Below are 24,832 nucleotides of genomic sequence, written 5' to 3' on the forward strand. Positions count from 1 at the left end.
GTCACTGGACTAATAAGGTGATGAAGATTCCCCTCCAGAGAAAGAACGAGGGATGACATTTGAGGGAGACTTGGAGCGTCTGAGGCTGTCTGGAGATTGTAAATGAAATTAATGAGTGAAGAAACAAGGGGGAGGAGGGAAGCGAGAAGAGAGAGAAAATTACCTTCCATCTCTGTCCCAATCATACACGTCCACCTTGACTGTCCTGGAGAAAGGGAAGATATGAGAGAGAGAGAGAGAGAGAGAGAGAGATAAAGTGTGTGAGAGAGAGAGAGATAAAGTGTGTGAGAGAGAGAGAGATAAAGTGAGAAAGAGAGAAATGAAAGATGGTACACTACAGAAGCTTGAACAACAGTAATAACACTGGAAATACACATGTCATATACATGTATTATACAACGGATGGGTCTAATCCTGAATGCTGACTGGTTAAAACCGCATTCCAGCAAAAACTCAAATGGACGAGTGGAACATTTCTTATGATCTTTTCTGCGGCATGACAATGGATGAATGGGAAAAAAATATATACATATTTTTTTGAGGATACTGCATTGAATGGCCTAGAGAAAAGCCACAACGAAAAAATCACAGTTCAGAATACAAACTGGGCTATGTGTTGCTTCGAGGGCTGGCTAGCAAAAAAGAAAAAAGTTGCTGACTTCAAAAACGGTCACGAAGGAGGAGTTTAACATCCTTCTCCGACAGTTTTATGGAAATGTTCTAAATGGGAAGGGGGAGCAGTACAGCATAAGTAGCTACCTGGCATTCCATTGGTGGCAGCTGGTGCCTTATGAAGGACACTGAATTTACCACCTCAAATAATGTATTTCTGGGCAACATCAAACAGCTAAGAAAGGAAGGAAAAAATATCACATACAGCCACCCTCCCATTACCGATAAGGACATGCCCCAGCTCCAAAACTCCCAGGCTCTGAATCCCAGTACACCAAGGGGTTCTGGTCCAGAAAGTGTGGTTTGACCTCCAGTTACATACACCAGACAATTAAAGCCCAACTCATTCCTCGTAAAAACAGACAAGAACGGCCGAAGCCTGTTTCATAGCCTGTTTGTGTTATTTCTAAGTTGCACTCATAAGTAGGCTACTGGAAATCAATATTATAACAACGCTTTCTCTCAGATACGCCACTCTCGCATATAACGAGGCCACAAAGAATTATCTGGACCCAAGGGAGACACCCGTGCCAATATATCCAACAAACACCGGCATTATCACATAAGTCAGCTGTGGTGGATAACAAAGAGAATATATGGTTTCATTGATTAAAATCAGCTCAAATGAATGTCATGGATTGTCTTTCTTTTGTCTGAACAATGTCCTGACAAGAGAGCACTATTTTTCTGCCAGGCAAAGTCAGGCATCATAAGCTCATTGTTATGGATGAATCGAAATACATCTTCACTAGAAAACAGCTTAAACAAATGCAAATACAGCTACTTTGAGGTTATTCTGTCTGTACTTTTTGACGTGACTGTAAATTAGCCGTAGATGGCTAGCTAGCAAGCAAAGGAAAATAACGCTGCCAGTCGGTATGGCAATACAACATTTAGAACGAACGACTGGGTTGCGTCTATAGATACAGAACAAAAACAACAAACGACTGGGTCACATCTCTAGCAACCCTAGATTTGCATCGGGACTATATCTTGTGGAAGGATGAAATAGTATGAATAAATTAATAAAAATAACTCATTTTAAGGAAAATATGTTGATCATTATTTGATGATCATTTCGGGCCTAACAAAGCCCGTGCCAATATATCCAACAAACACTGGCTTCTCGGGCATTATTATATGTAACTACATGTTTGGGAAAGAGAAGAAGAGAGGGAGGCAAACACAGTATGTCCCTTGAGAAATATGAGGTGATGATCAATAGACAGTATATCACAAAAGTGAATACACCCCTCACATTTTTGTAAATATTTGAGTATATCTTTTCATGTGACAACACTGAAGAAATGACACTTTGCTACAATGTAAAGTAGTGAGTGTACAGCTTGTATAACAGTGTAAATTTGCTGTCCCCTCAAATTAACTCAACACACAGCCATTAATGTCTAAACCGCTGGCAACAAAAGTGAGTACACCCCTAAGTGAAAATGTCCAAATTGGGCCCAATTAGCCATTTTCCCTCCCGGTGTCATGTGACTCGTTAGTGTTACAAGGTCTCAGGTGTGAATGGGGAGCAGGTGTGTTAAATTTGGTGTCATCGCTCTCACACTCCCTCATACTGGTCACTGGAAGTTCAACATGGCACCTCATGGCAAAGAACTCTCTGAGGATCTGAAAATAAGAATTGTTGCTCTACATAAAGATGGCCTGGGCTAGAAGAAGATTGCCAAGACCCTGAAACTGAGCTGCAGCACGGTGGCCAAGACCATACAGCGGTTTAACTGGACAGGTTACACTCAGAACAGGCCTCGCCATGGTCGACCAAAGAAGTGAGTGTACGTGCTCAGCATCATATCCAGAGGTTGTATTTGGGAAATAGACGTATGAGCGCTGTCAGCATTGCTGCAGAGGTTGAAAGGGTGGGGGGTCAGCCTGTCAGTGCTCAGACCATACGCCGTACACTGCATCAAATTGGTCTGCATGGCTGTCGTCCCAGAAGGAAGCCTCTTCTAAAGATGATGCACAAGAAAGCCCGCAAACAGTTTGCTGAAGACAAGCAGACTAAGGACATGGATTACTGGAACCATGTCCTGTGGTCTGATGAGACCAAGATAAACTTATCTGGTTCAGATCGTGTCAAGCGTGTGTGGCGGCAACCAGGTGAGGAGTACAAAGACAAGTGTGTCTTGCCTACAGTCAAGCATGGTGGTGGGAGTGTCATGGTCTGGGGCTGCATGAGTGCTGCCGGCACTGGGGAGCTACAGTTCATTGAGGGAACCATGAATGCCAACATGTACTGTGACATACAGAAGCAGAGCATGATCCCCTCCCTTCGGAGACTGGGCCGCAGGGCAGTATTCCAACGTGATAACGACCCCAAACACACCTCCAAGAAGACCACTGCCTTGCTAAAGAAGCTGAGGGTAAAGGTGATGGACTGGCCAAGCATGTCTCCAGACCTAAACCCTATTGAGCATATGTGGGGCATCCTCAAATGGAAGGTGGAGGAGTGCAAGGTCTCTAACATCCATCAGCTCTGTGATGTCGTCATGGAGGAGTGGAAGAGGACTCCAGTGGCAACCTGTGAAGCTCTGGTGAACTCCGTGCCCAAGAGGGTTAACCTGTTGAGGATTTAAGGCAGTGTTAGAAAATGATGGTTGCCACACAAAATATTGACACTCTGGGCCCAATTTGGACACTCACTACACTCACTACTTTACATTGTAGCAAAGTGTAATTTCTTCAGTGTTGTCACATGAAAAGATATACTCAAATATTTACAAAAATGTGAGGGGTGTACTCACTTTTGTGATATACTGTAAATAGCCTTAAGGATTTACCTTGTAAAAATGGTCATGTGTTTGTGACACGTACTACATTGAATTGATAAACAATAAAATATGATTAATTGACATTTGCACTTTGCATAAATCAGTAATATTGTGTGAGGGTTTGTGTGCATGTATGTGTGTGTGTGTAATAACCAAAGATAAAACGAAACGTTGTGGAACCTCCATGTTGGTCCCAATAACACCAGCGCTGGCCTTTGAGACAATATGGCCGACTGCTGGCATTATTCTGACCACCACAGAGCATCATGGGTAATGTAGTACATCATGCTAAAGCAACATTCCATAGTCCTTAGTATTGAGCACAGACAGTGACAAAACCACAAATCATTGGCTACTTAGTCCCACAGCCTTGCCGATGGCTCAGTTGTACGGAAGGCATAATGGGAACTCCCCCAGATGTTACACCAAACTCATTTAGCTATCAGGAAAAAAATCCCTGGTTTTACTGAATATAGAGTACCTGCTACAGTATCCAAAGTTGCTTTGACTAAAAGCCTCTGCTCAATGACCAAATGTAACAGTAGGGGCAATGTACAGGAAATCTACAGAAAACCACATGAAACTTCCAAAATATACTGAACAAAAATATAAACACAACATGTAAAGTGTTGGTCCCATGTTTCATGAGCTGAAATAAAAGATCCCAGAACTTTTCCATTAGCACAAAAAGCTTATTTCTCTCAAAAGTTGTGCACAAATTTGTTTACATCCATGTCAGTGAGCATTTCTCCTTTGCCAAGATAATCCATCCACCTGACAGGTATGGCATATCAAAAAGCTGATTAAATAGCAGGATCATTACACAGGTGCACCTTGTGCTGGGGACAATAAAAGGCCACTCTAAAATGTGCAGTTTTGTCACACAACACAATGCCACATGTCTCAAGTTTTGACGGAGCATGCAATTGGCACGCTGACTGCAGGAATGTCCACCAGAGCTGCTGCCAGAGAATTTAATGTTAATTTCTCTAACGTAAGTCACCTCCAACGTTGTGTTAGAGAATTTGGCAGTACGTCCAACTGGCCTCACAACCGCAGACCATGTGTAACTACCACAGACCAGGACCTCCACATCCGTCTTTTTCTCCTGCGGGATGGTCTGAGACCAGCCACACGGACAACTGATGAAACTGTGGGTTTGCACAACGTAAGAATTTCTGCACAAACTGTTAGAAACCGTCTCAGGGAAGCTCGTCTGCATGCTCGTCATCCTCACCAGGGTCTTGAACAGACTGCAGTTTGGCGTCATAACCAACTTCAGTGTGCAAATGCTCACCTTCTATGGCCACTGGCAGGCTGGATAAGTGTGCTCTTTACGGATTAATCCCGGTTTAAACTGTACCTGGCAGATGGCAGACAGCGTGTATGGGCGAGCGGTTTGCTGATGTCAACTTTGTGAAAAGAGTGCCCCATGGTGGAGGTAGGGTTATAGTATGGGCAGGCATAAGCTACGGACAACGAACACAATTGCATTTTATCAATGACGATTTGAATGCACAGAGACACCGTGAAGAGATCCTGAGGTCCATTGTTGTACCATTCAGCCGCCGCGATCACCGCATGATTCAGCATGATAATGCACTGCCTCATGTCACAAGAATCTGTACACAATTTCTGGAAGCTGAAAATTTCCCGGTTCTTCTATGGCCTGCTTACTCACCAGACATGTCACCCCATTGAGCATGTTTGGGATGCTCTGGATAGACAGGTGTACGACAGGGTGTTCCAGATCCAATATCCAGCAACTTTTAACAGCCATTGAAGAGGAGTGGGACAACATTCCACAGCCACAATCAACAGCCTAATCAACTCTATGTGAATGAGATGTGTCGCGCTGCATGAGGCAAATGGTCACACCAGATACTAACTTGTTTTCTGATCCACGCCTGACTAACAGATGCATATCTGTATTCCCAGTCATGTGAAAGCCTAATGAATATATTTCAATTGACTGATTTTCTTGTATGAACTGTAACTCAGTAAAATCTTTGAAATTGTTGCATGTTTGTCAAGCCCTGACCTTAGAGATCCTTTTTATGTCTCTATTTTGGTTTGGTCAGGGCGTGAGTTGGGGTGGGCATTCTATGTTTTGTCTTCTATTTCTGTGTGTTTGGCCGGGTGAGGTTCTCAATCAGAGGCAGCTGTCTATCGTTGTCTCTGATTGAGAACCATACATAGGTAGCCTTTTCCCACCTGTGTTTTGTGGGTAGTTGTTTTCTGTTTTTGTGTCTGCACCAGACAGATCTGTTTCGGTTTTGTTCGTTCTCTTTGTTGTTTTTGTTATTCAGTGTTCAGTTCTATTAATAAATCATGAACCCTCACCACGCTGCGCTTTGGTCCACTTCTTCATGCAATGATGACCGTTACAATTTCGCATTAATATTTTTGTTCAGTGTAGTTCATGTGGTCATGCCTTTACCCTGGGTACTAAGTGACCTTTGATCTCTTGACTGTCTGCGTCACTCACCTGTCATAGTCTCCGTTACAGAGGGCTCGTACAGGGATGGTGAAGGGCTGCCACACAGGGTTCAGAGTATTCTTTACCACCTCCGTCTTATGGCAGATGGTGAACCTACGGTACACAGCACACACAAGGATCTCTGAATACAGATACTGCACAGGGATGGAACATAGGCCTCAGAAGTATCAACCACAAATACCAAAGAAGATGGTGACCCTACGGAAATCGAATTACCCATAAGGGTGCAGTCGAATGGCCGTGGTCTGAGGTGCTTTTCCTCCTGTTCTAGTAATTGTATTTATATGGTCCCCATTTCAACACAGTACACACAAGGACCACTAAGTACAGGGATGAAAAGGCATAGCCCTAGAAGTATAAGCCACAAATACCAAATAAATGAAAGTCTTTGTTTTCTCCAAAATACTTGTGACAGATTCATTCATATATTTGGATCTACATAACAGACAATGTGGGAAGAGAACTCATCTTGACACACGCACACGCACACACACACACACACTCACGTTCCGTCTTCATTACTGCGGTAGAAGACCAGGAATGGGTCTGACTTGCCAAAGAAGTCTTTCTTGTCCAGCTTGTTGGCACACAGCTGCATGGTAGCAATGTCCTGAGAGAAAAGACAAGTCTCAACGTCAAAGCAAGGTGCTGGTTTTAAGTCACCATAGTGACATAAGTAAAATAAATGACATATAACTAATATGTCAGTTTAAATGACATATATTGTAACTACAACGTCACTGTTAAATGTCACTATTTTGAAATATTCTAAATGTTGCATTTATATATTTCTCTGACCAAGTATGTGAATGTATGGTTCTTGTATGGGGATTGTTTAGAGGTTAAATTATTACAACGTTTTAATAAGATAAAGAATAACTACACGAGCTTTAATGGTAAAAGTCATTAATAAGTATGGTATGCGTATGGAGCTGCAATGCACCTCAGGGACAACACCCATATTCATAATATTTCACAGGGAAACCTCTGAGAAAGCAAAAACAACAGACTCATTTGGTTGAGCAAATATCTCCTGGGAGGAGCAGCCCACCCATATAAATAGAACATTTACTTGAATGGGGATTCCTGTTCTAGTAATTATATTTCTATGAGCCCAACATCCTTTAGAAATCACACCTTTTGGAGATCTGGGCAAGGTGGCAGAATAAACACAACATGTCATATGCCTTGCAGCATGCCCCTTACACTATATTTCTGTAATGAACGATATGATGAACTATGTTCTCCATGTCTTAGAGCAACGGTCTGCAACCTTTTCTAGCATGACAGCTACTTCCATTTTTTGGGCAGAAAACAGTGCACTAATTTCTATTTTACACTAAGGACCTGCAAGCTTTTCTAGCATAAGAGCTCAAATTAAACATGTCTCGAGCTAATCTTTTTTTTCTTCTGGCTTTTCTAGCTTTCAAATAGGCACATTCTTCTCTTCTCCACTGCAAGAATGTGTCTATTTGAATGCTAGAAAAAATAAGTAGCTCGAGACATGTTTAATTTGAGCTCTCATGCTAGAAAAGGTTGCAGGTACTTAGCGTAAAATAAAAATGTGTGCACTGTCTTCTGCCAATATACCTGGTCAAATAATGGTTAATAAACAACTCTAGGGTGGGGGGGGATGATTTCATATTTTCCCAAATTATGTTTTCTCAGTTTTATTTGTCTTTTTTGTGTGTGTGGGGGGTAGAGAGATAGAGACAGACAGAGACAGACAGAGACAGGGAGAGGAAGACAGCAAGAGAGAGACAGAAAGAGATATAGAGGGACAGAAAGAGACACAGAGAGAGAAAGAGAGAGAGGGACAGAAAGAGACAGAGACAGGGAGACAGCGAGAGAGAGAGAGAGAGAGAGGGACGGACGGACGGACGGACAGAGAGAGGGTGAGTATATTAACGGAACAGAGAGATAGAGATACAATTATTCATACCTCTGAGGGGAATTGTCAATGTCATTATTCACAGATCGGATGCATTTTAATTTTAATATTGTAGTCATCATTTCATTGTCAGAATGATCATTTTTCAATGTTTGCGTCCCAAATGGCACCCTATTCCCTGCCTTGCAAAACTATTCATCCACCTTGGAGTTCTATTCTGTTGTATTACAACCTGTAATTTAAATAGATTTTTGGGGGGACTTAATGTAATGGATATACACAAAACAGTCCAAATTGGTGACGTGACATTAAAAAAATTACTTTAAAAAAATGTCAAACGGAAAGTGGTGCGGGCATATGTATTCACACCCTTTGCTATGAAGACCCTGAATAAGATCTGGTGCAACCAATTACCTTCAGAAGTCACATAATTAGTTAAATAAAGTCCACCTGTGTGCAATTTACAGAAGAGTGGCCAGATAAAAGCCATTGCTTAAAGAAAAAAATAAGTAAACACGTTTGGTGTTCGCCAAAAGGCATGTGGGAAACTCCCCAAACATATGGAAGAAGGTACTCTGGTCAGATGAGACAAACATTTTGCTTTATGGCCATCAAGGAAAACACTATGTCTGGCGCAAACCCAACACCTCTTATCACCCGAGAACTCCATGGTGGTGGCAGAATCATGCTGTGGGGATGTTTTTCCATCGGCAGGGACTGGGAAACTGGTCAGAAATGAAGGAATGATGGATGGCGCTAAATACAGGGAAATTATTGAGGGAAACCTGTTTAAGTCTTCCAGAGATTTGAGACTGGGACAGAGGTTCACCTTCCAGCATGAAATTGACCCTAAGCACACTGCTAAAGCAACACTCGAGTGGTTTAAGGGGAAACATTTAAATGTCTTGGAATGGCCTAGTCAAAGCCCAGACCTCAATCCAATTGAGAATCTGTGGGATGACTTAAATATTGCTGTACACCAGCGGAACCCTTCCAATTTGAAGGAGCTGGAGCAGTTTTGCCTTGAAGAATGGGCAATGGCTAGATGTGCCAAGCTTATAGAGACAAAACCCAAGAGACTTGCAGCTGTAATTACTGCAAAAGGTGGCTCTACAAAGTATTGGGGGGGTGAATAGTTAACCACGCTCAAGATTTTCTTGTGTCTTATTTCTTGTTTGTTTCACAATAAAAAATATGTTGCATCTTCAAAGTGGTAGGCATGTTGTGTAAATTAAATTATACAACCCCCCCAAAAAAATGTATTTTAATTCCAGGTTGTAAGGCAACAAAACAGGAAGAATGCCAAGGGGGGTGAATACTTTCCCAAGCCACTGTAGTGTTCTACTTTTGACCAGGGCCCATTGTGCTCTCAAAAGTAGTCAAAAGTATTGTGGGAACAAGATGTTATTTGGGACACAGACACTCTTTTATATTCCCTGTTTTTATTTATTTATTTTTACCCCTTTTTCTCCACAATTTCATGATATCCAATTGGTAGTCACCGTCTTGTCCCATCACTGCAACGCCCATACGGACTCGGGAGAGGAAAAGGTCGAGGGCCATGCGTCCTCCGAAACAGCCCTATGTTGAGGGCTGAGCGCGATGGGACAAGGACATCCCAGCCGGCCAAACCCTCCCCTAACCCAGACGACGCTGGGCCAATTGTGCGCCACCTCATGGGTCTCCTGGTCGTGGGATCAAACCCGGGTCTGTGGTGATGCTTCAAGCACTGCAATGTATATTCCCTATGTTGAATGGATGAGAATATGTGTGTGTGTGTTGTGTGTGATACTGACCCTGCAGTTACTCAGTTCCTCAGCGGTGAATATGATGTTCCCACACTTTTTCCCTGGGATCCCACTAAAGAGAGAGAGAGAAAGAAAAATCAAAAACTCAGAATGATAAGTACTGGGTTAGGGTCCTTTGTCAGTATTTTGTGTACATAATTTGCTTTTTAAATGCTGAATTAATCACTAATTATTAGTGCCTCTTTGTATGCATTCATGTGAACATTGCATGTAAGATCAAGACCTTGAGTGAAATAGACAAACATATGCAAGCATGCACACTCACATACATGAACATACACACACACACATATATACATCCCTCATGTTGACAGATAGAGGTCTAGAGGTCAGTCCTGATAGCTTTATTAACTTGCCTTCAGACTCCAAATCAACAGGTCTGAAAACAGTCCATCACTTCGCATTAGCACTCCACACATTGAAACCAGTGGCAGGACTGACTTTAGATCAGATGTTGGGATGACAAAATACTAGTTTCATAGTAACATACAGGGGCTGTTTAGGGAGACTTTTCTTCACCTCCACACTTTTTCTACTTTCCAAATGGCACCATATTCCCTTTATAGTGCACTACATTTGACAACAGCCAATTGAGCACATAAATAGGGAATAGGGTGTAATTTGGAACGCACCCATAGATGATGAGTCATTTTCACCAGGGGACACATTACCATTCAATCCAAGCAAACAAATTTATTTTAGGGCCGATTGGAGTGTCTATCAAATGATGTATGAGGCGATTAGGGTAATTGTAATGGAATTAGATTTAAAAATGGAGGCCAGACAGACTGATGTTAAGAGGGGAATACCTATTTAACAAGGGGAGGGCTTTTTAATTTTGGGTACCACTATCGATACATTTGCTGTGAGTGATGCTTTCAGAATAGCTTAAATAGATGTGAATCAATGCTAGAGAGAGGGAAAAAGCATTAGGGTTCTCTTCCTAAGAAGAAGATTGATAGAAGCAAAAACTAGAGAATCATTTCACGTAAATTATTAATCACAGGTTGAGTCTTATAAGAGAATTACAGATGGTCAAATCCAGCATGTCATACAGTGATTTATTCCATCCAGTAGACATTGCACTAAGGCTGGTAAGCGTGGCTATAGGATGATTAACATTCTTGCTGTGAGTTTTAAGGGTGTAATCATAAACACCCATGCCACATACACACACCCTGAAGTGCTCACGACAGCCTGAGGTGGTATGTGCACGGGTGACAATTTACTCTACTCGCACACACACACACGCACACACGCACACGCACACGCACACGCACACACACACACACACACACACACACACACACACACACACACACACACACACACACACACACACACACACACACACACCTGTCAGGTTGACAGCCTCTGCACAGGGCTATTTATAATGCTTACAATGCCTTTTGAACCTTTACCCCAGCATTCCATGTACTCAGATCTTCTCTATTCTCCTCTACGCCACTGTGACAGCCTGATTACTTCACAAGGGCTGCTGTCAGAAAAGACACCCTAATACCTTCGGTTCTGATAAACACACTCACACTAACGCACGTACACGCACAAACACAGAGACACTCAGACACACACAGAGACAGGCACATGCACAGATGGGAGTCTAACTGTGCAGAGCAAATGCCCCTTTGCCCCCCCCACTCGCCAAGTGCCCTTTTGGGTGGTGATATAGTTTTATGGTGGCCGTTAAAAGCCAAGCTGCAGCATCATGAACTAACTATAGACGATGGAATGATTTCTGACTGAGACATGTTTAGCAAATCGGCGTGAGGGGGAAAAAAAGCATGTACAACTTCCTCCAGATCAGAGACTAAAACAAAAGACGACTCATTTATTAGATTATAAAAGCAGGACTGGGCAACCTTCTTTACATGCAGCTCAAGGTTTAGGTCAGGGTCAAAGAAGACGCCAAGGTTTCTGTCCGTAGGCTTTACATTGGTGAACAAATGACCAAGGTTATTTACATCAGGGTTCTAAAAGGTGGGGGTGAAATTAAACAACCTCTGACTCATCCCTTCTTCAGTTCTGAACCCACTGCCCGCAAGTTGCTGGGACGTCTTCAAGTTTGCTAACGGAAGATAAATCACAATAAGAAAAAAAAAAGATCTAACTAGCAGATCTACATAAATCATCAACATCAATGATCAGCTGATAGCCCACCCTCTTTTCCCAATGTCAATCATGCCTTTAGGAGGCATTGTAATTGTAAGCAACTAGCTTGCTTACAATTTGTGATGAATGTGTTGTTGCAGAAATAAATAGGCCCTTTTTTCCTTTTGGGCTCTGGTCAAAAGTAGTGCACTATATAAGAAATAGCATGCCATTTTGGACATTTACATGCAAAATGGTACCCTATTCCCAACCTAGTGCACTACTGTTGAATTTCAAGTGCACTACTTTACCACGGGAAGTCGTGCACCATATAGGCCAGGGGATATGGTGCCATTTCAGACACAGATGCAGATGTTCAGACGCAGATGCAGATGTCCCAACTCTCCATTCCTCTCGCGAAGTGTACACTTGCACACTGATTTAAAAACATTGGCTGGAGGGATTTTCCATCATTACAAGTTAACATTTCTGGAAAAGGGAGGAGAATCAGGACATAGCCACTCTCTCGCTCCGGGCCCAATTCACACATTACCTGGAACACAGGCGCTACAGGCTGGATGTGTTATTTCACTGGGCACTTGAAAAATAAAGGAGACTTAATAATAACTTAATAATTGCAATAATTGAATAACCTAATAACCAACATTTCGACAGACAAGCCGTCTTCATCAGGGTATAACGAAGACAGCTTGTCTGTCGAAACGTTAGTTATTAGGTTATTCAATTATTGCATCTGAGCTCCTAGAGTGTGAGGCTCTCCTTTCTTTTTCAAGTGTTCTACTCCGCTAGCCAGCATCTCGCCTAAACAGGTGTGCATTTCTTTCGCCTCCAGATTCCAATGGGCACAACCAGTCATTTCAAAATTGTTGATTAATTAATTGGGTAATATTTTGTTGATATATTGATCAATGAGATTACAACCTATATTCACCCACTCAAAAAGACAGCCAAAACTTAGTTGAATTTCCAATGTGTTGTCACTATGCTTTCAACCATATAAAAGCACAGCCAAGTTCAAATGAGAATACACTGTAAGATATTTTGTTAATTTATACAACAGCTGTGCACTGTGCTTCTAATAGCAGAACCAAATGACCTGGATTGCAGTTGAGATTACATTAAAAGTATATGGTGCAGTGATCAGTACCATTCGAGATTCTACACAGGATATTACAGCAATTGGGAATTTCAAGGAAGCCAAAATGGGTATCATTCCCATTCATAGTGCGTTAGTTGAAAGAGGCGCTGTGGTTCCCTGTCCGAATTCGCCCTGTAACACACCAATTTTACCTGTTAGGAAACCATCTGGTGATTCATGTTTTGAGAAAGACCTTATAATAGTAAATGATGCTGTACATGCTAGAGCACTCCTGGTGCCTAAAACGGTTTCCTTTTATCCCAGGTGCCTCCAGGTAGTTTTTTTCAGTAATTGATTTAGCCAATGCGTTCTTTAGCATCAGCCACAGGATTGGTTCTCGTTTACGTTTCTTGAAAAAAATAGACATGGACGGTGATGCCTCAAGGCTACATTGAATCACCTGCCATCTTTGCCCAAGAAATGTCTTGGAACCTAGAGGGTTTTGTTGCTCCTGGAGGCAGTATTTTGGTTCAGTATGTTAATGATTTATTGGTTTTCTTACAATCAGAGGAGATATGTCATGAGGACACTAGGGTATTGTTGATTTTTTTGGCAGAAAATTGTCATAACGTTTCCCCCAGGAAATTGGAATTATGCTGGAGCTCCGTTAAATATGTGGGTCATGATATTACTTCTGAGGGTCAACACCCTCTCCAAAGATAGATTATAGGCAATTAAAGCTTTGCCTAAACCTGTTACCAATGAGCACATGATTTCTTTGTTGGGTGTGCTTGGTTGAACTATGCAGAGATAGTTAAACCGCTGCAGGATTGTGTAAGAGTTATATGGAGGTGAGTGAAGTTGTGGTCTAGACTGATGAGGCTGAGGTGGCATTGGTAAAATTTAAACAAACATTCATGTTTACCCCTTGCTTGGGTTTGCCAGACCATACTAAAGACCCTTCCATCTGGGTAGAAGTATAACCTTGCTGGTAGATTTTTAGCTTTATTATGATGATAGTATTTCCATAAATGAAATTGTGTAATGAAGCATGTGTGTAACTGTATGAGTTACTAGTTAGATTGTACAACCCAGAATGAAGGGTTTGAAATGATAAAGTGTCTGGTTTTATGTGTTGATTTCGCTTACTTTAATATAAGTATTTTTGATAGAACCTCCTTTGATAGTTTAAGCCATAATCTAATGATTACCTTAAATCAGAAGTGATAAAAGGAGGGAGTGTGAGGGAACATGTTATTGTCCATGCAGGTGACTGTGACCTCCTCTTCAGACCAAATGGCAGTACGCCCAGAACATTGCTCTGAGAACAGAAAATATGTTTCTCAGTTTCAAGGTCCCAGTTATGAGTGAATAAGTTTTGTGAAGTATCAGTCAGTCACATGCAGGAACCAACGTTAATATTGCATAATGTAAATCATACTTATATGACTTGTTTGTATAGCAGTATATAAGGATTGAAAGGGAACTCCTTTTCAGAGTTTTCACCAAGTTTGGATCGAGTTTGTGAACCTCTCCGGCCATGACAATAAAGAGTGTTTCATTTAATATTGACTTCAGATGTCAGTGATGTTGAATGTCCATCACAATGTGTTACTCATTTTAAGTTTGAATGTTACATTAGTTTACAAGATACCCTTAAAAATGTAAAGTCCCCATATTTGGGGACCCTATTCGATTTTTAAAAATTAAATTCAGTCTGGTATGAGAACGGTAGCCCCATCTGCAAAAGCAGGGTGTCTGCGGGAAGCTGAGTATCTTGGCTATTGATCGGTGCCTTCAAAATCTTTGGTGTGACTTACTACCATATATGGGCATATTAATATATAAGGAAAGGCCGAACCAATGACCTAATTTCAAGATGGCTGCTACCTACATTCCTGTTAGGGTTGTGAAGCATAAACAAAATAAACATGGAATACGGTGATATACACCGAAAGCTGGGAATCCACAGATCATGAGGATATATTGTTTGTCTGCCTGTGACCTACCGTTATTGATCTCCAGCCCTGAGAGTCTAAATGTCTATTTTACACAGCGTTTTCACCAAACAGCAAACATCTTACAAGGTAAGCTTCAATTTGGTCTGTGTTTGAGCCATAGCTACTTGGGGGTATCAAATGAATCCTTAGGTTGGAACAAATCTAGCCTATTGCCAACGTTATCTGATGATGTATGACATAATGGCAACATCGAATGTCCACCGAGTGACTATATCTTTGCGCATCAAAAATATGATGTCTCCTGCTTATGCGCTGTGGGCATCCGTTACACTGGCTACAATGGTACCTTGACAGTCTTGTAGCCAATGAAATAAGATAGAACATTTTATGCGTAATGCAAACTATTGCGACCTGGCTCAGAGACGAGATGCACCGAGCACGCTACATTACATTGCAAACAGATTTCATCGCTTTAGTTTCATTACTTTAGCATAAAAGATAGCTTCTGAAGGGGAGGTTAAAAATTTAAAATATCGAACAGGAACCTTCAAAGAATGTTGAACAGGAACCTAAAAAGAGGATTTGGACGGCCGACGAAGATTGCTTTCTAGAAGGATTGGATCCACTTTTAGATCTGTACGTAAATTATTTTCATGACTTTATATAGCTAATTTACTATATGTATTACATATTTTATAAGTTGTCTGCTTTTTGTGCTTTGGATTTAGTTCACATAGGCCTATGAAACAAGTAATTTCAATGTTATATAATTCCAAAGTAGTTCTATTCTATGTTTCATATTAGTTAACTGTTTGCTGTTCTAAGTTTCATCCTTGTAACTTTGGAGAGGCCACTGAACTCTCATGGACATTGTTAACTTGTGGTTCTCACCTCTACCTTTGTCTCCAAAGTGTTACTGTTTTCCATTGTGAGTGTGCTTCACACACTGTATGTGAGTCACTGTACAGATAAAGTTTAGGCTTGGTGTTTTTCCTTTACAGTAATGTTGTTTTGTAAATTTAGTCAACTGTAATTCTGTGTATCTTACAACAATATATCCCTTTATTTTATTCACCACAGAGTGGAGGATGCAGAGCATTTGGATGATGACGTTTGGGAGCTACCCCTCCCCAGCAAGCACCCTCACCGGTCAAGGTGTTCACCCCCCACTGCTATGTCAATCACCCTGTCTGATGTTTCTACATCCACTTTTCAAAGACCTCTTGAAAAAGAAAATAGGGTCTTGTGGCACCATTCGTCCTAACAGAATCGGTTTCCCAAGACCAAGGTAAACGACATGACAAAGACAGCAGAGAGGGGGACCATTTGTTGGATCAGGATTAAAAAGCCACTTTTTGTGAAATGGAAGGACACTAGGGGAAGTAACCATGCTCACCACACAGCATAAGACATTCAATAACGACCATGTCTCAAGTAGGGTGAAAAATGCCAATGGGGCATGGGTGAGGAAGAATGTCAACGTTTCTGTTTCTGTGAACGACTACAATGCCAGCATGTTCGGTGTCAACCTATCTGATGCTCTGATAGGCTACTACCAGGTCCTCCACAAGACCAGGAAGTGGTATAAGACTTTTTTTTACAACTTTGTGGACATTGCTACAGTAAATGCTTTCATTCTCCATAAGCAGATGGCCAAAGCAAAAGGTCAACCCCCTCTCTCCCAGTTGGCCTTCCGAGATAAACTGGTGTTGGAAATGGCTGAATTGGAGGTCCAAAGCAACCTCACTACCATCACAAGACCCGCCACTCAAAGTGAGCGCCACTATCTAACACACATGCCAAAAGACAGAAGGAAGAATTGCAAGCATTGCACAAAACACAGATCTTCTGTCCGAAATGACAGATTGCTTTTTGTTTCCTGGCAGAGAGGGACTGCTTCAAAGATTATCACGACATGCACAAGCTATGGTGAAAGTGAAATCTAATCATCTACACCTGGGATGTAAAACATACACGAATGCCATTTGTAAAAAGTTCAGCTTATTTAAATTCTTGCACATTTTGTTGTGAGGGACAAATGTTTTTGTGTTTGATAAGAAATGTTTTATGTATTTTTTATGTATATCTGGTGCTTTTATATTGTTTATGTAAACAGTTAATTTGTATGTGGGACCAACACATTGGATATGCCTAGGCTAAACGTTCAAGAACTTTGAAGAGGTTGAAAAAACACGTGGATATCCTTTGTATGTCCCCCGACACCAGCACAATATTTGAGAGAGGTTGGTGTTATAGAAATGTCGTTTTTATAGTGAACAATATCCTTTAGGCACATCCAGTGTGCAAAAACAGTGCAATTACCACATTCTGACACTTTAGAGAGGTTGAAAGGAAACTTCAATGTGCCCTGGATACCCCATAACACCCCCACAATGTTTGAGTGAGGTTGACATGGTAGAAATGGTGTATTTATACTGAACAGATAGCATTTAGGGATTGCAAATATGTAATAGCACTGAAATTAACTAATTTACAGACATGCCACTTTGGAGAGGTTTAGGGACACTTGGATATGTCCCATGACCACACCTGACACCAATTACTAAAACATCTGCCCATTTTTTAAATAATTTTTATTTTATTTTACACCTTTTTTGTGGTATCCCATTGGTAGTTACGGTCTTGTCCCATCGCTACAACTCCTGTACCGACTTGGGAGAGGCGAAGGTCGAGAGCCGTGAGTCCTCCGAAACACAACCCAACCAAGCCGCACTGCTTCTTGACACTATGCCCGCTTAACCCAGAAGCCAGCTGCACAAATGTGTCAGAGGAAACACCGTACACCTGGCAACCATGTCAGTGAGCATTGCTCCCAGCCCGCCACAGGAGTCGCTGGGACAAGAACATCCCTGCCGGCCAAACCCTCCCCTAACCCGGATGATGCTGGGCCAATTGTGCAACGCCCCATGGGTCTCCCGGTCTGTTATTTTGTGTTTGCTTGATCTTGTGAATTCTGAACTATGTAACTCCTATCTATCTTCTGATCATTTCCTCACAATCTCACAGAATGTCTTCTTTCCAAATATATGTTTTTGCATGTCAGAATCATGTAATTACACATGAACAGCAGTTACTTTTGGGTATGTCTATTTAGGCGGGAAATCTACATTTTGCCATTGTATTTAAGAGGTTTAGACTATTTTCTGGTATTACAAAAGTAATATTGAATTGTGCTTGGTGGTCAATGCAACCATATATCAACATTTCCATGTATCTAATGCTCGAAAAGTTCCATCTGTGCCACTGATTTAGTCTGGCTTTAATTCCAGTTTGTCTTGAAATTAATAAATGATATGTTGGATTTACGTCTCCATTTCAACCAAAAATAATAAGAGAAAGAATAGGACAAAATTAAATAAAACTTTAAATGCACTTTAAATCAAGTTTGATTTGATCCTATGCTTTAACCTTGATTTTTGGTTGAGATGGAAACATGAATCCAACATATGAATTATTAATTTGTAGATAAACTGGAATTATAGCTAGACTAAAGTCAGTGGCACAGATGGAATTATCCAAGCAGAAGATGTATGTACTGCCAAAGGTGCTTCAACAAAGTTCTGAGTAAAGGGTCTGAATACTTAGGTAAATGTGGCTCCCTCTGCTGGATGTGCCATGTGATATTTCATTTTTTAAATGTTTTGTCATTATGGGATATTGTGTATATATTAATAAGGAAAATAATATATTTTAGAACAAGGCTGCAACCTAACAAAATGTGTAAAAAGTCAAGGGGTCTGAATATTTTCTGAAGGCACTGTATATATAATGGCTTGTGGCGTACCGCGAACAAGCCACCGGGGCAGACTCGTCAAGGTCTGGTGACAGACGGAGTCTACATCATGCGACGGTGACATCACGCGACGTTGGCTCCCTCTGCTGGACGTACCAGGTCTCAACGGGTCCTCCGGCAAGGACCACCAGCCGTACGGGGCCCATAAAACTGCCAGGAGGGCAGCACACGGGAGGGTTGGAGGTAGTGATAGGTTGCTACCAGATAGACGTCCTCACGGTCTACTAGAACCGAGGTGCTCGGTGTTCTACCCCAGAGACGACAACATTCCCAAGAGCCCAGAAGGCGGTAATTCAGAAGAGGTCTGCATCAAATCCTCTGGTCTGCCACAGGCTATACATGTAATGTGAGCTCATTGCAACTCACATGCACCACCTCACCTCTGAGTTGTTGTTATTGTTAAGGAATGGCATTTAAGATGAGTGTGTAGGGCTTGGTCTAAGGTGCATTAATATAGGAAATAGACATTAGAATTAGAGACTGCTATTTGCTTTTATTGTCTAATTAATCACTATGTGAGGTAGCTACAGTTCACATTGCATGGTCTATGCAAGAACAAATTTTGTCAAAAAAGTCATTTGGACATCACTCTGTCAAAATATAGGTCTCTCTTGCCAAGAACTTTGAATAAAATAATGAGATCCACACTGCGTAAACATTAGTGTCACATGAACATGACTGTAGTGCTGCCAACTCTCAACCATTGGGGGTGAGACGCACGCACCACACCTCTTATTTCTCAGGCATTAAAACAGTAGGCCTACTGTTTTTTATTTTCTAATTAATCCAGTTTATTATTCAGTGCATTAACTTTTCAACTGTGCCTCCAAATATTTTTGAAATCGGAGCATATGCGTCTGCAATTCTACATCACAAACATTGAAACGGCAGCTTCACCTGTGAGATGCATAATTTTTCTGTCACAACACTGTGAACCGCACCATATTGAAGCTTATGATTGGTTAAGTAAGGGTCCGGGAACAAGGCGATTGGATTCACGTTTGTAAAGAAACACCTCTCACGATTAGAGTGGAGTGCAGTAATGGCAGACTGGACCCCGAGTGTCCAGTCTGGAGTGTGAAGCCACGAGTTCTGGTGGTCGGCTACTGCGTGGCAACCTTGCGGTACCAAAAGCCCTGGTTTTCTCTAGAAAGCCTATGTAAATTCAGATCGCCAAAAGGGCAAATCAGCTTTGATCCCCACAGTGAATTATTTTAAAGTTTTCTACAAATCAAGATATTTAATTAAATAGAGATCCATTCTGTCTACTACATCTGTCATCACACAGGACCACATGCTGACACAGACCAATTACGGAAGGGCAGGCTACGAGCCGGTTGACTCTCTCAGGTAGGATGATAACGACTAAATCGAGATCATGATCCTTTGCTAGTTACGGCCACTTTCACCATGATCCCTAGCGATTTCTTGACACCATTCAACCCCATTCAGCAATATGGCCCGCTTCAAATTCAACTATACTAAACAAAAATATATACGTGCCATGTAGTTTTGGTCCCATGTTTCATGAGCTGAGATAAAAGATCCCAAAAATTTTCCATATGCACAAAATGTTTTACATGCCCACAACCAATTGTGTTGTTTGTAACTTATTTTTTTACTTATTATGTACATAATGTTGCCGCTGCCATCTCTTATAGACGAAAATAACTTCTGGACATCAGGACTGCGATGACTAATCACGGACTGGCAAGGTCGACGCGAACGATATACTGCTTTCCCAAGAACAGGCCCAGATCCCTGTGATTTGCGTGAAGAGGAGGCAGAGAAAAAGTGGCTGGAGGGCGAGCAGCTTTCTGAGAATTTGCAGGCGATCGAATAAACCCCCACTGCCTTCCATTCTTGTCAGGATTTGGCCAGGGTTGTTCCGGTCTTTGGTCACTAGATGCCCCCATTGTGCTTTTTGACCCTTTTGTTTTCCCTTGTTCCCTGTTATTATTTGCACCTGTGCCTCGTTTCCCCTGATTGTATTTAAACCCTTAGTTTTCCTCAGTTCTTTGCTCTGTGTTTGTATGTTAGCACCCAGCCCTAGTATGCTGTGAACTTTTGTTGCTCCCGTTGGACTCTCTTGTGGAATTCTGTTTTTGTTCTTGTTTATACATTTTTGAGTATCCTTTGAGGTTTTTTCATGCTATACCTACCACCCTGTGGATTTACCTTTTTGTCTTGGGGGATTACCTTTGTTCTCGTGGAATTACTTTTGACATTGTGGAGTTATATGTTTGCCTGAAGGACTTTCCTTTTTTAATTTATTAAATACTCCAATCAAGTACTGCTGTGTCTGCCTTATCTTCTGGGTTCTGCCGACTATTCGTGGTTCAGTTGGTTAAGTGACTGTTTCTCACCCCGGAGACCCGGGTTCGTTACCGGGTCCTGACAGAAACACAGAGCCAGAAATGAACCCAGAGGCAGCCAGTTCCCAGGACCTTGTTGCCATGCTGTCCCACCACGAGGAGACTGTCCAACGCCACAAAGCCGCTCTGGTTCAGCAAGAGGCCTTAATGGCTAGACATTCTCATCTTCTGTCGGAGATGCTGACCTCCAAAAAGCAGATATCTGATCAACTTACCCCGGCAACAGCTCCCGCCCCAGTGCCTCAGATTCACATACCCGGGGCAGTTAACCCCCTGGCTGAACCTCGTCTTCCACCTCCCCAACGGTTTTCAGGTGATCCGAGTGCTTGTAAAGGGTTTTTCACCCAATGTTCTCTCTCCTTCGAGCTGCAACCCTCGTCGTTTCCCACGGACCGGTCCAAGATCGCATACATCATCACCCTGCTGTCAGAAAAAGCCCTGGCCTGGGCTACTGCTGTGTGGGATGCCCATAGTCCCTGCTGTGCCAGCTACTCTGCCTTTGCTGAGGAATTCAAACGAGTGTTTCAAGGCCCTAGCAGTGGTCCTGACTCAGCCAAACAGCTCCTGACTCTCCACCAAGGTCAGCGCAGCGTGACGGACTATGCCATCCAGTTCCGCACAGTGGCAGCAGCGAGTGGCTGGAACGACGAGGCGCACACAGTGTGCTTTCCAAGATAAACTGGCCACTCGGGAACCACCGGACAATCTCGAGTCCCTGATCAAGTTGGCCTCACGCATTGACCAGCGTCTGAGAGAGAGAGAACTCAACCGTAGACCTCTAGCCCCTATCAGTCCCAGCTCCGAGTCCCCACCTTTATCCTCGCTGGCTCCACCGGAACCCATGCAGATTGGACGCATCTCCCAGGCTGAGAGAGACCGCCGGATGAGGGAGCGACGCTGTCTATATTGCGTCAAACCGGGCCATTTCCGTTCCACGTGTCCCGGGCTCCAGGGAAACGCTCTGTCCCGTGCAGACCGGGGGGAACTGTAACGGGAAACATAACCTCCTCCCAGCCGTCCAACTCCCGTCTGCTCATTCCAGTCACCCTTTCCTGGGACAACCACAAGCTTCACCTTCAAGCCTTGGTAGACTCTGGAGCCGCAGGTAACTTCATGGATTGTGTCTGGGCGAAGGAGAATGGCGTTCCCTCTGAACCTCTAAGTGACGCCATGAGGGTTACTACATTGGATGGAAGCCCTTTGGGATCTGGACTTGTCACTCATGTCACTACCTCCTTGCGACTTTCAGTTTCCCAACACCAGGAATTGATGAACTTTCATCTGATCTCCTGTTCCGAGTTCCCTCTCGTCCTTGGATACCCCTGGCTTCACAGCCATAACCCTCACATCGACTGGTCTGTGGGCACTATCAAGCAGTGGGGTCCTACGTGCCAAGCTACTTGTATTTTCCCGAGTTCCCCCGAGTTCTACTTCCGAGTCTTTAGAATCCATCGACCTGTCCCGAGTTCCCGAGTGTTACCATGACCTCAAACTGGTATTTAGCAAACAGAGGGCCACCATGCTACCACCCCATAGACCTTACGATTGCCCCATCGACCTGTTTCCGGGCACTTGCCCCCCCAGGGGTCGGATCTTTTCCCTATCTCCTCCCGAACGAGCTGCTATGGATACCTACATCAAGGAAGCTCTGGAAGCAGGCCTCATGCGTCCATCCACCTCCCCGGCGGGAGCAGGGTTTTTCTTTGTGGCCAAAAAAGACGGTGGATTACGTCCTTGCATCGACTACCGGGGACTCAATGCCATAACCGTCCGTAACCGTTACCCGCTACCCCTTATGGCCACAGCCTTCGAGCTGCTCCAGGAAGCAGTTGTTTTCACTAAGCTTGACCTGCGGAACACATACCATCTTGTGCGGATCAGACCTGGTGACGAGTGTAAGACCGCTTTCAACACGCCTACTGGTCACTACGAATACTTGGTGATGCCCTTCGGCCTGACCAACGCCCCAGCTGTGTTCCAAGCGCTCAAATGATATGCTTAGGGATATGCTTAACATATTTGTGTTTGTTTACTTGGATGACATCCTCATCTTTTCGAGCTCCCTTCAAGAACACACAAAGCATGTCAGACAAGTACTCAAACGCCTCCTAGACAGCCATCTGTACGTTAAGCTGGAAAAATGTGAATTCCATTCATCCCGAGTACAATTCCTGGGATTTGTAGTGGAACCCGGTCGAGTCCAAATGGACTCCAGGAAGGTAGGGGCGGTAGTGGATTGGCCCACCCCCAAATCCGTTAAGGAGGTTCAGCGTTTCCTGGGCTTCACAAACTTTTACAGCAAGTTCATCAAGAACTTCAGCTTGGTGGCAGCCCCTCTCTCAGCTTTAACCAAGGGTGGCAACGCAAGGTTTTTGTGGGGAAGAGAAGCTGAGACGGCCTTCCAAGGACTCAAGCAGCGCATCCTCTCTGCTCCCATCCTGATACTACCGACTACGGATGAACCATTTGTGGTGGAGGTAGACGCATCAGAGGTTGGTGTTGGAGCTGTCCTGTCTCAGAGGGGTGAAGACAAGAAGCTCCACCCGTGCGCTTTCTTCTCACACCGGCTTACCCCGGCTGAGAGGAACTACGATGTGGGGGATCGTGAACTCCTAGCGGTTAAGATGGCATTGAAGAAATGGAGACACTGGCTCGAGGGGGCTTCTCACCCGTTTCAGGTGCTTACGGACCACAAAAATCTGGAGTATATCCAGCAGGCGAAGCGGTTGAACTCCAGACAAGCTAGATGGTCTCTTTTCTTCAATCGATTCCAGTTTATCCTCACCTATCGGCCCGGGTCGAAGAATCTCAAACCGGATGCCCTGTCCCGAGTCTACGCTCCTGCCATTCGAGACGACACGGACATGCCTGTCCTTCCTGCTGCTAAGATCATGGCCCCGATCTCGTGGCAAGTTGAGGATACCGTGAGACGAGCTCAAGCTATCGAACCGGGCCCAAAAGGAGGTCCTGCCAATCGGGTGTTTGTCCCCAAGGCAGTGAGGACTCAGGTCCTTCTGTGGGGGCACTCCTCTCGCCTCACCTGTCACCCGGGCGTAGGTGGCACCTTGGAGTTCATCCAGCGTAAGTTCTGGTGGCCCACCATAAGAGAAGACATTGCCACTTTCGTCAAGGCCTGCCCCGTGTGCTGCCAGGGCAAATCTTCTCACCTCTGCCCTCAAGGACTCCTTCACCCTTTACCTGTTCCCCACAGACCCTGGTCCCATATCTCGTTGGACTTTATTACTGGCCTTCCTCTGTCCCATGGCAATACTACTATCCTAGTCATCATCGACAGGTTTTCAAAGGCGGCCAGGTTCGTCCCCCTGACTAAGTTACCTTCTGCCAAGGAAACGGCTGAGTTGGTAATTAACCATGTGTTCCGAGTCTTCGGCATTCCTCAAGATATGGTTTCCGACAGAGGTCCCCAGTTCGCCTCAAGGTTTTGGAAGGCCTTCTGCCAACTCATGGGGGCCTCTGCCAGTCTATCTTCAGGGTACCACCCGGAGTCCAACGGCCAAACAGAGAGGATGAATCAAGAGCTGGAAACCACCCTCCGATGTATGGCTCTTAACAACCCATCCACATGGTCGTCCTTCATTGTTTGGGCCGAATACGCGCACAACACCTTGCGCTCCTCCGCCACTGGTATGTCCCCGCACGAGTGTCAGTTTGGCTATGCCCCTCCATTGTTCCCAGACCAGGAGGCAGAAGTCAGAGTGCCTTCAGCCTTGAAGTTCGTCAGACGCTGTCGGCTTATGTGGAGGAAGACCTGTCTTAATCTTCTGCGTTCCTCACAGAGGTACCAACAACA

At 43.5% G+C, this 24,832-nt stretch overlaps 1 protein-coding gene across 1 annotated transcript in view; it reads right to left on the reverse strand.

Moving 5' to 3' along the window:
* LOC112267566 (copine-9) overlaps nt 1-24,832 on the reverse strand; it is a 193,635-nt gene that overhangs the window by 38,047 nt on the left and 130,756 nt on the right. The window contains exons 8-11 of the mRNA XM_042305298.1: nt 9,652-9,715; nt 6,471-6,574; nt 5,953-6,057; nt 164-205 (exon numbers count right to left, since the gene is read on the reverse strand). Of these exons, the coding sequence (XP_042161232.1) occupies nt 164-205; nt 5,953-6,057; nt 6,471-6,574; nt 9,652-9,715 (315 nt within the window). The remainder of the gene's footprint in view (nt 1-163; nt 206-5,952; nt 6,058-6,470; nt 6,575-9,651; nt 9,716-24,832) is intronic.

The sequence above is a fragment of the Oncorhynchus tshawytscha genome, linkage group LG02 (genome assembly GCF_018296145.1).
Source record: "Oncorhynchus tshawytscha isolate Ot180627B linkage group LG02, Otsh_v2.0, whole genome shotgun sequence".
Taxonomy (NCBI): domain Eukaryota; kingdom Metazoa; phylum Chordata; class Actinopteri; order Salmoniformes; family Salmonidae; genus Oncorhynchus; species Oncorhynchus tshawytscha.